The 15,014-nt window shown below is 51.3% G+C and overlaps 1 protein-coding gene across 3 annotated transcripts; it reads right to left on the bottom strand.

Annotated features, from left to right (window-relative positions):
• Window positions 1-477: 477 nt before the first annotated feature.
• Window positions 478-10,818, bottom strand: sall2 (spalt-like transcription factor 2). Of its 3 annotated transcripts, none has more exons than XM_060059006.1 (4): window positions 10,651-10,818; window positions 8,223-8,354; window positions 2,441-6,321; window positions 478-2,144 (listed from the first exon to the last, which is right to left on the bottom strand). In XM_060059006.1, exons 2-4 carry the CDS (start codon window positions 8,296-8,298, stop codon window positions 1,770-1,772), a joined length of 4,332 nt encoding a protein of 1,443 aa, XP_059914989.1. In that variant the 5' UTR covers window positions 8,299-8,354; window positions 10,651-10,818; the 3' UTR covers window positions 478-1,769. The 3 variants fall into 3 exon arrangements, with proteins under 3 accessions (XP_059914989.1, XP_059914988.1, XP_059914990.1); XM_060059005.1 differs by lacking the exon at window positions 10,651-10,818 and adding an exon at window positions 10,318-10,644; XM_060059007.1 differs by lacking the exon at window positions 8,223-8,354 and having other exon boundaries at window positions 10,651-10,761.
• Window positions 10,819-15,014: the final 4,196 nt, after the last annotated feature.

Here is a 15,014-nt window from a genome sequence, read left to right as displayed (position 1 = left end):
ATTGAACAGCCTTATCTTAAGAAGATATATGCCTGCTAGCCTAAATGCCATGTTTAAATGTGCGATTAAGAATTGAAATAAGACATTATCCCATAGACAGAACAGACAAATTACAACATTTCCTTCTGCTGAGTGGTTTAAGACCATTAGTTAAGAAACAAAATAGACACAACTATGTAGGAATAACCTTCATTAATTCATGATTGAACAGAATATGTTCATTCATCTATTCTTTATGTAATGCCAATGTATAACCCGTATAATAGGCTACATAAATGCCGTTGGCAGATTTCAGGAAAATAAACACACGCCCCCTGGAGGATATATCGTTCACTGGTAGAGAGAGAGAGAGAGAGAGAGAGAGAGAGAGAGAGAGAGAGAGAGAGAGAGAGAGAGAGAGAGAGAGAGAGAGAGAGATACGAGTGTTATGTTTGAAACTGGCCCCCTCTCATACACATTCACAAAATACTTATGAAAACATGTGTATTTTTTTATTGAATGTTTTTTAACCCCTCAGTTCTAACCTTTGGGCACACCAAAATTACAACTTACAACAGACAAAGAGTTCTGGGTCTCCTATGTTTATATATATTTATATATATATATAAAGACACGACAGCGAGAAAAACAATAAACGCGAGACGAGTGTTACAGACATCACTTTTGACGATACAACAATGACATTATTCTCAGTGTAAAAGGACACACGTCTTTTCCAAGACCTGTCCCACATAGCTAATCCCCATTTAGTAATTCAACAGAATTCGTACTTGAATTCAGATCACAAGTCCAAAGTGAATTCGGATACAAACGGTGACTTCAGGTATAGGTCATTAAGGAGCAGGTTAAGAGTTAAGAGGCCTCTTGGGCAAGGATGCGGGAGTGCGGATCAGGGAACTGTGATTCTGCAATAGACTGAAGATGTTCTTCAAGGTGAACCACAGTTACAAGAGCGGTTGCTAAGAACATGTGGAAAATCAGACTTCCTATTCAGGTATCCACTAAGCTGATGGGCCTGGTTGGAAGTTCTAGGTCATTGTGTCTCGGTTCTCTGTCAGCGCTTGTGCCTATTGTAATGTCATCAAGATATATAAGTCTGAATGTAGAACATCATTAGTTCTATCCAAAATCGGTGTCTTATGCACCACAGGAATTCCTTATTTTTTTTTACATATAGCGTAGTAGTACATTGAGTGCCAGAAAGAGTAGTCATATATGAAAATACCAATTTCCTATACTTTAGTGGTTTACTTGAAACTATCAGAAATTGCTCCAAGGCAAAATAAACAAACACGAAACATTATTAACCAATTCTACGATCAACATTGATATACCAAGGAATCGTTCTTTGCGTGTAGTCATTACTACATCGTTGAGTGTTAGAACTGGCATGGACTTGTCAAAGCTCTTCAGAAGTAACAGGTAGTCTGTTTGCTTTGCTATAGATTCAAAACGGACCTGGGGGCCTGGCCCGGGTCTGGCTTCATGACTTCAACCATTTTTGTCCTCTTCTTCCTCTTTTTCTTCTTCTTTGTCTTCTGCTTATTTTTTTTACACTGTCTTTTTTCATTAAGGAGAAAAGCACAAAACAAACAGCTTGCACAAAACATACAAATCACTTGGACTATCAAAAGAACCAGGCTACTCAGAAGGTACCTAAGGGCAGCAATACTATGCAAAGAAGAAAAGTTATACACAGATCCGCATCCAGGAAGGACAGACGGTAAGCATCGACCCCAGCCCACCGGGCCCCAGCCACCGGGTCCCCCTCACACGGGCTCCAGTTTGGGCTCCTCATCGTCATCGTCGGGGCCCTCCATGGTCTCCTCCGCAGGGACCCTCCCGGACCCGGCCAGGTCCATCTGAGACGACGACGCCAGGGGGGCTGCGTCTCCGTGGTTACCGGTGCCCGGGTCGTCAGCCGGGTCCGTGTTGGCGTTGAGGAAGGCCTGGTACTGGTTCCAGAAGCCCACAGAGCTCCTGGTGGCGGGGACGGTGGAGGAGGAGGTGGAGGAGGAGGAGGAGGAGCCGGGCGAGGAGGTGGAGGAGGTGGCCGGGAGTCGCTCGGACGAGGAGCGGCTGCTCCTGGCCGGAGGACGGGCGCTGGCGGGCTTGGTGACCACGCCGTGGTGCTTCATGTGACCCTTAGGAGGGGGGGGAACATCATAATGTCGTTAAATACTGCAGTATGAAATAAGTGTTTTGACCTCTGTAATGAGGCCCTCTGCATAGCAAACATCAGTCCTCTATTCAAGGTTCGGCCCCGTTGCAAACAAAACAAAGAACAGGGCTCATAACAAATGGCTATATATAATATCTCAAATCTTTTGTGGTTCAACTCTAACTCTGATGGAACTTGATGGAGAAACTTGATACAAAAACAGATGGATAGATGGATAGCTGCACCGCGGACAGCGGGTCAGACAGGCAGATGGGTCACCTTGAGGCCGCTGCGGCTGGCGTACTCCTTCCCACACTCGGCGCAGCTGTAGGTCCTCTTCTCCGGTCGGGACACCGGCGGGGGAAGCGTCGGGGCGAGGCTCCGGGGGACCGCCGTGTCCAGCTGGTCGCCGTCCGCCAACCCGCCCATCTTAGCACCGTCCGCGCGGTCCTCCCTCCCGTACGAGGAGAAGTGGAGGCTCTGCCGGGTCTCCCGTATGTAGGCCGCCGCCCTCTGTGTCGCCACCGCCCTCTCACCGCCGCCGATGCCAACGCTGTTGTCGACGTCATCCAAAGCTGGCAAGGTCTGGGGTTGGTCGTCGTGCACGGCCTCTTGTTCTTGCTTTGGCGTAAGCGACTGAGGGGAGTGCATGTTGTCCACGCCCATGGGTTCTGGGTTTTGGAGCCCCAAGGACTGTTCCGGTTCCAAGGTGGGTTCTTCATGGGCTTCAGCGATAGCGAGGTCTTGACCCAGCAACGGGAGGGAAGGCTGGGTGGTGGTTGGGCATGGGTGGGCAAAGGAGGTCCCACAAGTAGGTGTGCTTAGTAGGTCCTCCAGATTGGATCTGGAGCCCGCAAAGAAAGCATCGTACGAGGTGGAGGCCTTTCCTTCTGGGTTGTCTGCGATCAGACCGCTAGAAGATATGGATTTACTTGGAGTGGAGGGAGTCGGCGATGGGCTGGACTTGGATCGATGCATCTCAACTGTGGCCAGGTGGTCAGGTTCTTTGTCTTCGGTACCTAGGGAGCCTGGATCCTCAGGTTGAGGAGCTGGTGCGGGGCTACTGACACACAGGACAGGGGGGTCCACACTGCCCGGGGCTGCGCTTTGAGTGGTGGGGATCAAGGATGGATCTGGGCTGAGGTCACAGGGAGGTATCAAGTCTGGACTGGAGGTTCCAGATTTGATCGGGTTACTGGTGCACGCAGATGGTGCGTAGTCAGACACCTCCATCGGTGCCACAAAGTGGCTGTTTGGGGTGACGAGGTCTTCCGCTTGGCCAGCCTCAGCCAGTGGAGGGGTTCTAGCTGAGAGTCCGGGTGAGTCAGAGGGCTGCGACAACAGAGCTGCCACGTCTGACTTCTCCAGCATCTCGGACGGCAGCTCTTCAGTCCCGTCGGGGGGCAGCTGCCCCCCGAGGTGCATGCGGATGTGGTGCTGGAGCACAAGGGCATTGGTGAACTTGCGCTGGCACAGCGGGCACGAGTTCTGGATCCGTGAGTTAGGGGGTCGAGCCCGATGCGTGGCCAGATGTGAGCGCAGGCTCCCCTTGGTGGAGAATGATCGGCCACATAGTTTACAAGGGAAAGGACGCTCCCCAAGATGGGTGGCGTGGTGCAGCCGAAGGGCCCTGGGGCAGCTCAGGACACGGAGGCATACTCCACACTGGTTAGGAGCCAGGGTGTTTCCCGCACCTAAGATGTTGAGAGGCGGCAACATGGACCCTGCCAGAACACTAGCTCCATTAGCGCTCATTCCCAGCGCAGCCACCATCTCACGGGTGAAGTTTGAAACAGAAGTGGCCGCCGACATAGAGGACGGAGGGGAGGCCATGACGTAGGTGCTGGAAGTACTGGCATTTGTGAGGACACTGCTAAGCGACGCAGCCAAAGAGATTGCTGCATTGCTCCCTAAAAGGTCCCCCATGGAGGTGGAGGTCGAGGAAGAGGCCCAGGGAAAGGCGGAGTGGGAAGGCTCCTTCTCCAGCTTTTCCACCAGCCTTTGCAGCTTAGAAGTGTCGGAAGTAGGGTTGGAGGAGGCCATGGTCGAGGCCAGGGAGGACGGTGAGGAGGTGGAGGGACAGGTGGAGGTTTTGGGTAAGGAGGCAAAGGGATAGTGTGCGGAAGAGGAGAGGAGCTGTGAGCCCGGAGCAGTGGAAGACGGGGGCCTTAGTAGCCCCAGGACAGGGTGGTGTTGGAGGGAAGGGTGCGCGGTGGAGGAAGACGAAGAGGAGGCCGACGGGAAGAGAAGCTTGGGCAGGTGAGCCAGCTGGGAGTAGGCCGAGGAGGGGATCATGGGGGTGTGGGGCGGGGTGTTCTCGTCAAAGTGCTGCTGCTTGGCTCCCTTGAACAACCCAGCGATGTTGGAGGAGGAGGACAGCGCCAGGGGGTTGGAGAGAAGAGAGGAAGCCAGTGAGGAGGTGGAAGAAGAGGAGGAGGAAGAGTTGGATGAGGCCGAGGCGATGGAGGCCACAGCGGCAGCGGCGGCGGCCCTGTTGAGCTGCAGCAGGGAGTGGGAGATCAGAGCCAGGTCAACACTCGGGGGCAGCGGCAGGGTAGAGGGGGGGGGTCCTCCTGTCCCTCCCAGGCTGAAGCCTCCAACGGCACCACCAGCCTCCATAGCATCTCCGTAGGCCTCATCCTCCGGCCTGCGCTTGCGCCTCTTCTGCATCATATTGAGAGCACTGACTGGGCTGCTGCAGCTGCTCATCGGCGGGCCGAGATCCGACCCGCCGCTTCCTAACAACCCGGGCCCGAACAAAGATGGCGGCAAGAGGGAGAGGGACAGCTCTGGGTTCTGCTCGCGGTGACGCAGGAAGTGCACCTTGAGGTTACCGCGGGTGGTGAAGCGGCTCAGGCACACTGGACACTGGTACGGGCGTTCCCCCGTGTGCGAGCGGAGATGTATCTGCAGCGCCGAATCACTGCTGAACATTTTCCCGCAGAAACGGCAGCCATGTTGGAGGCGTCCGGCGGAGGCGGAGCTCATAAGGGAGGCGGAGCCCTGTGAAGCCCCTCCAGAAGAAGAATATATGGAATGCTGGCTTGACAGGCCGCTGGCTGAGCTCTGGCTGAAAAAGGACAGCCCGCTTTGCCCGCTGGCTGAGGTGGTGTTGGGGGATTTCTCGTGGAGATAGCGGCTGGGCATGGCCAGGGAGAGGGCCAATGGGTGGTTGGAGGAGGCCATACTAGAGCAGAGGGAGGATACAGTGGAAGAGGCAGAGGGGAGCGACGAGTGAGTGCTGACCCTGGGGTAGCCATGAGCTCCCAGATTGGTCACCGTGCCCTCAATCTGAGGCCTGAGCGGCTGCAGAATCTGAGACAAAGGGTGACTGGGCTTAGGGTTCTTCTGGGAGGACTGAGGGGGGAGAAGGGAGGAGAAACATGCCAAGAGGGGGGGCACTGACGTGGCAGGCTGCGGGGCAGAGGACTGGGGCGTGGGGCTTGAGGCTCGATCGCCACCTTCCAGGCAGAGCTGAGGCAGGGGAGCGAGCGGATGCTGGGCGGGCGAGTCCATGGTGTAGGACGCCTCACCCAGACGCAGCACCTGACGGCAGATCTCCTCCGTGATCTGCATCTGGTGGATCTGCCGTTGCTGCAGCACCCGCAGCTCCTCCAGGATGAGTCCCAGGCTCAGGTGAGCCCTGGAGGGCGCCGGCGAGGCCGAACTCACCACCGGGCTCGGGGTGGGGGTCACAGGGCTTGGGGGGCCCTCGGGCACCGGGCTGGGGCTGCCCGGGTGGGGCGGGGGACAGAGGGAGGCGGACGACGACGACGACGATGAGGAGGTGGTGGTGGTCGCCGACACGCCCAGCTTGGGGGACGCCATCAGGGCGCTGCGCAGGGTGTGTGCGCGGTCACTGGCGGAGGAGGCGCGGTGGCTGTCGTTGAGGTGAGGGGCTACCGGGGGGTGGGCTCGGGAGGACAGGGAGGCGAGAGGGATGTCAGGTGACAGCTGGGGCTGTGAGCAGGGGCCTGATTGGCCGGGGAAGCCGGAGTGGGGCGGGGCTTTGGCGGCAGGAAGGGACGGGGTTTGGGAACCCTTGAACGAAGTACAGGGAGGGAGGGCAATCTGGGGGTGCTGGGTGGAGGTGGAAGGAAAGGTCAGGGGGGAGTCCCTGGCGAACTGTGACGACAGCAACTTCACCAACGGCTGGTCATCTGGGGAAACGGAGGGAGGAAGAAAGTTAGAAATGTGTCTTTACAGCCGAACAAAATACGTCTTTCAATAACATGGGATTATAAAAAATGTATTGCAGTCGTGAAGCCCTTATGAGAAAGCACTCCTGTGGCATTTAGGGGTGTCCAACTTATTTATGGGTCAATTGTGATTTATTATCCACATTTGAAAGAACATGAAGAATTTCAATACCAATACAGTACTTTCAAAAGTCTTGGCAGTCCTGGCATACTGGAGTCCCATCCTCATAATATGTCTGAAAGTCAACCTAAGTCGGGCCTTGCTGTTCCAGAACCTTATCATCGTCCTCACTTCCTGCCTTTGGTCTTTGTCCATTATGTCATCGTGAAAGGCAGCTGCAGTCCCAACACCAGCATAGCCACACACACAAACACACACACACACACACACACACACACAGAAGACCACAATTCTTTGCGCAAGAATACACTGCTTTCCCAGAGAAGAGACTACCTTGTTTCCAAGACAACACTGGACAATGGACTTCACCTAAGAGACCCCCCCCCCCCCCCCCCCCGCCCTCTCTCTCTGTCCCAAACGACCCAAAAAAAATGCCTGATTCACATACTTAGACACTCTCTTATCCCTCCCCTCTTTTTCTATTCCTTTCATCTTCCTAAGGACCCCGTCCTCCCTCCCTCCTTCCTCTTCCCTCTTCCCAACCCCATGGGAGGCTATGGGTCAAGTCCTGATTGGGTACTGGCCACTGTATGTGGCCCCTGATTGGCTAGGCTGAGGCGACCTTACGCACACTCGGGTCACATTCCTGGCATGGTGGAAGAGGCAAAGAGGTGCTGGGTAAAGAAAACAAACAACAGCAAAATCAGACACCTCATGGTAGCTGACTGCTCCTCCATCAACAAGCCAACCCGAACCCCCAAAATACATACCCTGTGTTGACCGACCCTGTGGATCTTAAGAATCCTAATGGGCTATTCTCTAGTATTAAAGATGCATGCCAATGCAGGCGTGTGCAAAAACCCAATTAGCACTATATGTAACAGATGCATACACAATAAAAGAAAGAAACGGTTACACTAGAATGCATTTGTTCCTGCACTCAGAATGCGGCACTTATCCACTTCCTGTAACCAAAGACAGCGCTGGACTTGTGGAGGTGTGTGTGTGTGTGTGTGTGTGTGTGTGTGTGTGTGTGTGTGTGTGTGTGTGTGTGTGTGTGTGTGTGTGTGTGTGTGTGTGTGTGTGTGTGTGTGTGTGTGTGTGTGTGTGTGTCTGTTCATGCTCCAGTAGCCGGCCACAAAGCTTCTAGGAGGACAATAGGATTTAATTCAAATGCATTTACAACACCTCTAAGTGTCCTGTGAGGTTTTATCTGCCATGACCTACTCTACCTCCTGTGTGTGTGTGTGTGTGTGTGTGTGTGTGTGTGTGTGTGTGTGTGTGTGTGTGTGTGTGTGTGTGTGTGTGTGTGTGTGTGTGTGTGTGTGTGTGTGTGTGTGTGTGTGTGTCTACAAAGTCTGAGTTGCTGGAAGATACTAACATGTATAAACTATTTTTCATTACTTTACTGTATTCCTTTAACATGTGCTCTGAACATCTCTGCTCTCTGAAACTCTGGGTGGTCTTTTCGCATTACACAGGCACCAGGGTCCTCGTTTGGTTTTTAAGAGAAACAGGAAAAAGTTCAGTGTTAAAAATGCATAACAATTAGACCACAATAATACGGCTGATAGAGATAAAAGATAAAAAAAAACAAAAAAAAAAACATTTTCTGTGACCATTCAACATCATCACGACATTAGTTAACCAACAAATCCATGTCACACCAGATTATGATTTAATGAATTCACACACAATACGTCCATTGCGATGCACTGTTCAAGAATCGACTATTTCTCACCGGGCTCAAGGGTCCGAGTTTCACCCGGGTTCGGGCTCATAAGCTGCTGCGGTCGTTTCTGTTTCCGACGCGACATGGCTCAGCCGGCGGCGCATAGGCCAACACACAACTTAAAATCTTTCTCCCTGCGCACTGGAAAAAGTAGGTGTCTAAATTACTAAACAGCAAAGAAAAAAATTACGTGCGTGTTATTTGTGTCTCTCACTATGCCTGGTGTGTGTTAGTGGATGCGCTCCGGGTGTAAAATAAAAGTCCTCCCCATATCCCTCGGTGGTGGTGGAGGTGCCATCGTGGTGGAAGAAAAGCGGAGGAACTTGTGTGAGAGAGAGAAAAAAAAAAAAAAAAAAAAGAGCCGACAGAGGCATGTGTGACAATTTCTCTCAACAAGTCCCCCTCTTTTCTCCAGCTCACCGTGGTGGCCCTCCTTCTCGCCGCACGGGCACGCTCCCTCACATGGACGTACGTGCACGCACATAAACACACGGTCCACTTGTTCATCCTCTACTTTGCATTCAAATGGCGAAGGAACTCTGCTCGAGTCGGCCATTGCGTGGCTTTAGTAAACCTGATTGCGGTGACCGGGTATTGCAACGTGCACTGTCAACTCGAGCAATTTTTAAACATCCCCAGCAAGCAGCCTCTACGTGTATTGGTACCCACTTCATTTCGCGTGGCGCGTCTGTGGACAAGTGCGCCGTTGGCTATGGATAAAACATCCTTTTATGCAGCCATTTAGAAAATGTACATTTTATTTGTCGTTTTATATGAAAGTGCACACGTTGTTGTTGAAGACGTGTAAAAATGAGTTGCATTTGTCCATCTGAAAAGGTTTGACCGAGAGGCCACACTTTGCGTAAAAAGATCCTCATCAGCACCGGTGCGTTGCGTGGACGCGAGCGCAGTAAACAACTGACTCGAGACCAAGGAGAGGAATTCTCAACAATGGCGCGCGAGGGCCACAGCTGAGTGAGCATCACCCTGCGCGAGCCTCCCAGAAACACATAAGGGGCTACTGACGAGACGCACAATGCTTCCTTTTCAACCTCACCCGCGTCTACTGCCGACCACGTGGAAGAGAGGTAACTAAAGACGGAGACAGTCAGCGTCAAGGGGTCCCACCGCCCCCCTCCCCTCTCTCTCTCTCTCTCTCTCTCTCTCTCTCTCTCTCTCTCTCTCTCCCCCCTCCCCTCCCCCTCCCGTCAGACGTTCTGCTGGGTGGGTACTAGCGACGTGTGCTACGTATCTCCATTTTCTCGGAATGCGTGTTTCTGGTTGGAGGTTTGAGTGCAACACAATACACAGGCTATATGTGAGACGATATAGGCTAAATGCTTAGGCCTGTTGGTTTCCTTAATCCCATTCGCCCTCTCCGTTCACTTGTAATCTGGGTTATTCACTAAGGCCTATTTTCAGCACTTTAATTGGTTTAACGTGATGTAAATGGTTACATTAATATGCAGAGATGTCTTCTTTTTTTTTATTGGAGGAATAGTCATCTGCGAGATTTGAGTCGTGCACATACTAAACGGATATTTTGTATATGTTCTGTTGTTTTAAAATATAAAAAATCTGCCTATTGATGACATACCCGGTAAAGCTTACACCTGTCAAGACGAACAAACAGTGATTTCTAGATTTATTTGTTAAGGATGTGGCCTTGCATTCTCCTGAAAAAGATCGATACAATGAGCAATCTAAAGATATGAATTGCATATAAAAGCGTAGTTAACCAACAGTGCGCGATTTGGAACAGTGTACAGTGGATCACCGTGTCACTCCATGCTAAAAATGAAAACATTTTCAATAGATTTTTTGTGCCAACAAAGCATTCGTCTTTTCGTGCCATCTTGCTAATGACACAACAAGCATACGACGATCAAGGCTTTTTACCAAAATGTTGGGCGAACAAGTGCGACGGCAATAAGTTGTCCTGCCCCTCTACTGTACGGCGACCTGTTGCACGCCTGCGCGCGCTCCTATCATAACAAGTTATGATTCATAAATTATTATGACTTCTCAAAAATGACGGTTCCGGAATCCCACTTCCCTCCGCGCGTCGTCGACATAACCCAAAATAAAAGCGAAAACAACTTACCATGTTTAAAACGATGTTTTTTAGCGGCGTTTTTGTTAAAATGTGAGAAATCGGCTTATGTTTGGCGGAACGCTACGTCTCTCAGCCGGGACATTGGCGCAGCATTTCCCGGTTCACTCACACAGATGCGCAGTCGTCCCTTGGACGGCCAAGCGGAACGCCGCATTTTTAAATTATTTATCCTCGTCGTGAATTGTGTGCGTTTAGAAATAAACGTTAAAGTAATTATTTTGCTTGTTTGCCCACTGAAAACATAGCGCCGTAGACGTATTTCGGTTCAGTCACTACAAAAAACCGAAGGACTCTCTGTGTCACTCCCTCCCCTTCGCAAACCTCTTTGTATGTGCAGCGGGCGGCCTGGTCCTGCTGTCCGGCCTATGTCGGCGCTCTCTGCCGTAGTGACGATGTGTTGGCGGCTGCTCGGCTGTCCACTCGTCTGTCTGTCTGGCTATCTCTTTCTCCCTGTCTGTTATAATTAATGACATTCACCACCAGACGCTCCTTAGGGATTCACAGTGGCCATGGCTACCTCCACATTGACTTTCTGAGGGCGTCTCACTTTGAAGCAGGCCATGATGAAGTGAATTAAAAGCGTCTTTTTTTTTTGCTGTGATTTTAGGCACAGGTGGCAATTATTATCATGTTTTGTTTCCTTCCGTGCTACCGTGACCTCCACTGGCCCTGGAAACTGACTTAGAAAGACGTTTTATTAATGGGACTTAGCTTTAGGCTACAAGTCCTCGAATATAACGTTTGACATTTTGACAAAATCAGTGTTAAAGCCAACATAGTTAAAGCTACTTATATCAGACTGAGATCCCTTTTTTTCTCCTGAAAAACCTTGTATGCACAACTTGCATCTGACTTGCATTTATTTCAACACATCTTGTAAACCCTATAAGCATCCAATATCAAGAAATAGAATGTTTATCAGTATTTTTGAATTAGCGTATAATCCAATGAAAATAAGAATTGTTGTTTTAAGAATGAGCCCTATATGTCTCCATAGAGACTGGGTCTTCTTCCATGGAGCAAGTCATAGTTCACGGCTATCTTTCTACAGTAGCCCATAACAGACAAGCAGCTCTATGTGTACAATACCGGTTAAACTGACTTAACATAGACTGCATATAATACCGGTATCCCAGACAGATACAAACATTTAAATAAGAACGTGTGGGCTGGCATGAGCCATTTGTCATAGTAGCACATAGTAAGTAGTAAGCTAAATCGAAATCATCAATAATTTAGGGGTCTACCGGATTACTGTTTTCGTGTGTTTTTCAAAGGAAGTTAGGGAGTAAAGGGCATAAGACCCCATTGACATTGCACCTCACCTAATGTAACAGACAATTACCATAAACAATAAAATAAGGATTTCTCAGATTTGGGAAATACGCAATTCAACTAAATGTATAACATAGCTCTAGTCATTTTTAGATATAGATATATTTGAAAGCTTTTAATGTTACATATCATATCTTCAAAGCAATCTGTTTGCATATACAAGACAGTTTTCTTTAATTTGCTGTAGTTCTTTTGAATAAAAGATGCATCATCAAATATCAACAGCGACCCCAAAGGAAACACAGAGCTGGATCGAAGAGACCAGGTCCACCACACCAAGCATTTAGAGGATCCTCAGTTCATGTGGAGATTTGATGTGTGGGAGTTACTGCTACTTTTCTACGGTCATGCACACATGGGATTACTGGAGAGTGTAGGGGAGTCCGGAACCTGGCGGCCCTCAGAGCAGGCCATGTCTCCCCCCATATCATCATCATGGTCTTTATCACATCCTTTCAGCCACTCGCTCACCTTCCTCTCGTCCGACTCCATCTCCTCGTCCGACACTGTCAAACCCACCAGACATGTTTTTATCTCATGTAGCAAGATAGGACAGTGTAGTTTCGAAAAGGTTCTGGGTTTGAATCCCTCAATTGTCCGCAATTGAGGATGCCAGTAGGCATCCTGAAGCAAGATAGCGGCATAAGGATACTCTCCGTCAGGGCATCTTTTTAAAAACGTATTTCTAACAAAAAAAAGATTTGCTGCTAAATTATTAAAATAGCAGAAGTTCAACCAAAATGCAAAATGTAGAGATTTTGAGAAGGGCAGATTGGATTTGTTTTTAGACCAAACATTGTCATTTTTATTTATTATTCACACACAAACACCTTACTCAAACTCAAACGGGACTCACTCATCGGAGGCGCGGCGATGCTGCTGGCCTTCTTAGGCCTGACCAGTATCCTCCGGATGCTCTCCAGGAACTCCTCCCGCTTCCGGCACACCTGGCTGAACAGCTCCATGAGGGGCACTCCGCGTGGCAGCGTCTCTATGACGACGCCCTCCCCCTCCCACTCCTCCTCCTCCTCCGCCTCCTCCGTGTGGACCTGCAGCACGCTGTTCCCCGCCGCCATCCACTCCACCGTCTCCAAGAGCCCCTCCCCCTGGCCCCGCCCGCCGGGCCCCACGCTGCTCGAAGAGAACCAGTGCCGCCGACGGCGTCGCACCGGTGGGAGAGCACCAGCGTGTGGCGCCACACGTCGGGCCCCAGGAAGGCCGTGTGCTGGCGGACGGCCCTCAGGAGGGCCTCGGTGAAGGCTATGCAGGCGCACACCACCAGCACCACGGCGTGGGGCCCCGGCGGGGCCGCCAGCCACACGCCCTTCAGGATCTCCCGCCTCGCCGTCTCGGGGGTGTCCTCGGTGGAGCCGAAGCGCCACACCAGCCGGGGGGGTCCACCGTCTGCACGGCCCAGCGGCCCGCCCCGCCCCGCCTGCTCGGTGCTCACCGTGGTGGTCCCCTTCGGGCTGCCGGCCCCCGGGGGGGGGGCGCCCAGGATGGCGTCCGCCAGGGTGCTCTTCCCCGACAGAGACCAGCCCATCAGGAGCAGGCGGACCTCTGGGAGCTGGTGGGCTGACGGAAACCGTGGACGGAGGGAGAGATGGAGAGAGAGAGAGAGAGGGGGAGAGAGAGAGAGAGAGAGAGAGAGAGAGAGAGAGAGAGAGAGAGAGAGAGAGAGAGAGAGAGAGAGAGAGAGAGAGAGAGAGAGAGAGAGAGAGAGATAGATAGATAGATAGAGCGAGATGGACGGCCCGACAGGCACGCTGACAGAGACAGAGGGAGAGACAGACACACATCCCTCTCTACGTCTCACGGAGCAGCTCCCTGGTGGTGGGGACGGTAGCCTGCCGCAGCACCACCCTCTCCATCACCTCCCGCCGACGGGTCCCGGCGCCCAGCGCCAGCGCGGCGTCCACCCTGAACGCCTCCCCCCCCTTGCCGTCCACCATCCTCTCCTCCCTCTCCAGTAGCCTGAGCACCTGCCCGGGGTGGGTCTTGTCCGTGTTGAGCAGGTGGTGCCTCCCGGCGCACTTGCGCACGATCCGTCCCAGGAAGCCGCCGCTCGGGGCCATGACCTCCGGGGCGGTGGGGTCCCCCGCGTGCCAGATGCCCGCGTTGAGGACCACGACGGCGTGCCGCCACACCGCCTGCCCCCCCCAGCAGCTCCATGTGCTGCTCCGCCGCCCGCGCGCACTTCTCGTCCATCGGGGTGTCCGTGTCGATGACCAGCAGGAGGGCGGGGGTCCCGGTCGGCCCGCTCTGCGCCACGCCCTGGATCATCTTCAGCTTCACCAGCTTGTTACCTATTATGCCTTAAATTAAATTTAAATAAAACGTTGTCTTTATTTTCCAAATATCTTCATATGCACACATCCTACCTCCGACATGTTTACCAAACAAATAACATCTTGAATTTCTGTTATGACCGATATCACAGTGCCCAACCCTTTGTCTTTCCAAACGAATTATAAACACAAAAAGTCATTGTTCATTATGTAAAAGACTTCTATATGGTACTCTGCTTTGCTTATTTAATCGAATGTATTACATTCAAACTAAAATCCATGCCTTCTATATCTTTAATATTCTCGCTTGACATATCGTGAAGTTGAGCCTGAAGGAGTACGCCCGAAAAGCACAGTTTCCTCTCCTTTTTGTGAATGCAGAATAAAAAATTGAAAAGCTATTCTACTCAGAATGCTCTCAAAGCATTACTGCTTTTCTCTGCTGTTCCTCCATTGCAAGCTGGGCTCTACAGAGCTCTTTCTGTGGTTTGAACTGATAACTGCGCAGTAAAGAAACAGGAAAGAAAGGGGTTCAAGTTTCTGATGATGAAACTTGGAAGATGGAAGGTGTGGCTCCCGGGGTGAGACTTGGTATGAGACTTAAACATTAGAGGGCAATGTTTTGATCACCTGACTTCAGTTTAATACAGGGCAGTACGGAGTGAGGAAGAAGAGGAAGAGGAGAATGAGGATGACAACAGACTTTGAAGTATTAATTCAGGAATTCAGTTTGTGCCCTAAATTCAAAGATTCTCTGCAGCATTCTTCAACCTCCTTGCTCCTTTACAATCCATGAATCTCTCTCTCTCCCTCTCTCTCTCTGGGTCATTTGACATGTCATTTAGAGACACAGTAGGTGTCCTGACCAGGATTAGCTTCCAAAGTAAATCCCCCCCCCCCACACACACACAGACAATAAACACACTTACACTCACACACTCAAACATGCTCTCACAAAGCCACTGATGATCACGTCAAACCTGGATAACACTCCTTAGAACGGTCCCAGAAGGTAAGAACACCCTGTGGGATCTTCTGCTTTCTTAAGGAAAACAAATGGCC

This window comes from Gadus macrocephalus, chromosome 8 (genome assembly GCF_031168955.1).
Source record: "Gadus macrocephalus chromosome 8, ASM3116895v1".
Lineage (NCBI taxonomy): Eukaryota > Metazoa > Chordata > Actinopteri > Gadiformes > Gadidae > Gadus > Gadus macrocephalus.
This window is presented reverse-complemented; position numbering and strand designations above follow the sequence as displayed.

Bases quoted from the DNA above. Each gene is read 5' to 3' on its own strand.
- sall2 (XM_060059006.1), bottom strand. From the start codon at position 8,298: ATGTCGCGTCGGAAACAGAAACGACCGCAGCAGCTTATGAGCCCGAAC. The intron at 6,322-8,222 runs GTGAGAAATAGT...CCGTTTCCCCAG, and splicing joins AACTCGGACCCTTGAGCCCG to ATGACCAGCCGTTGGTGAAG. The intron at 2,145-2,440 runs GTGACCCATCTG...CCCCCTCCTAAG, and splicing joins CCAGCCGCAGCGGCCTCAAG to GGTCACATGAAGCACCACGG.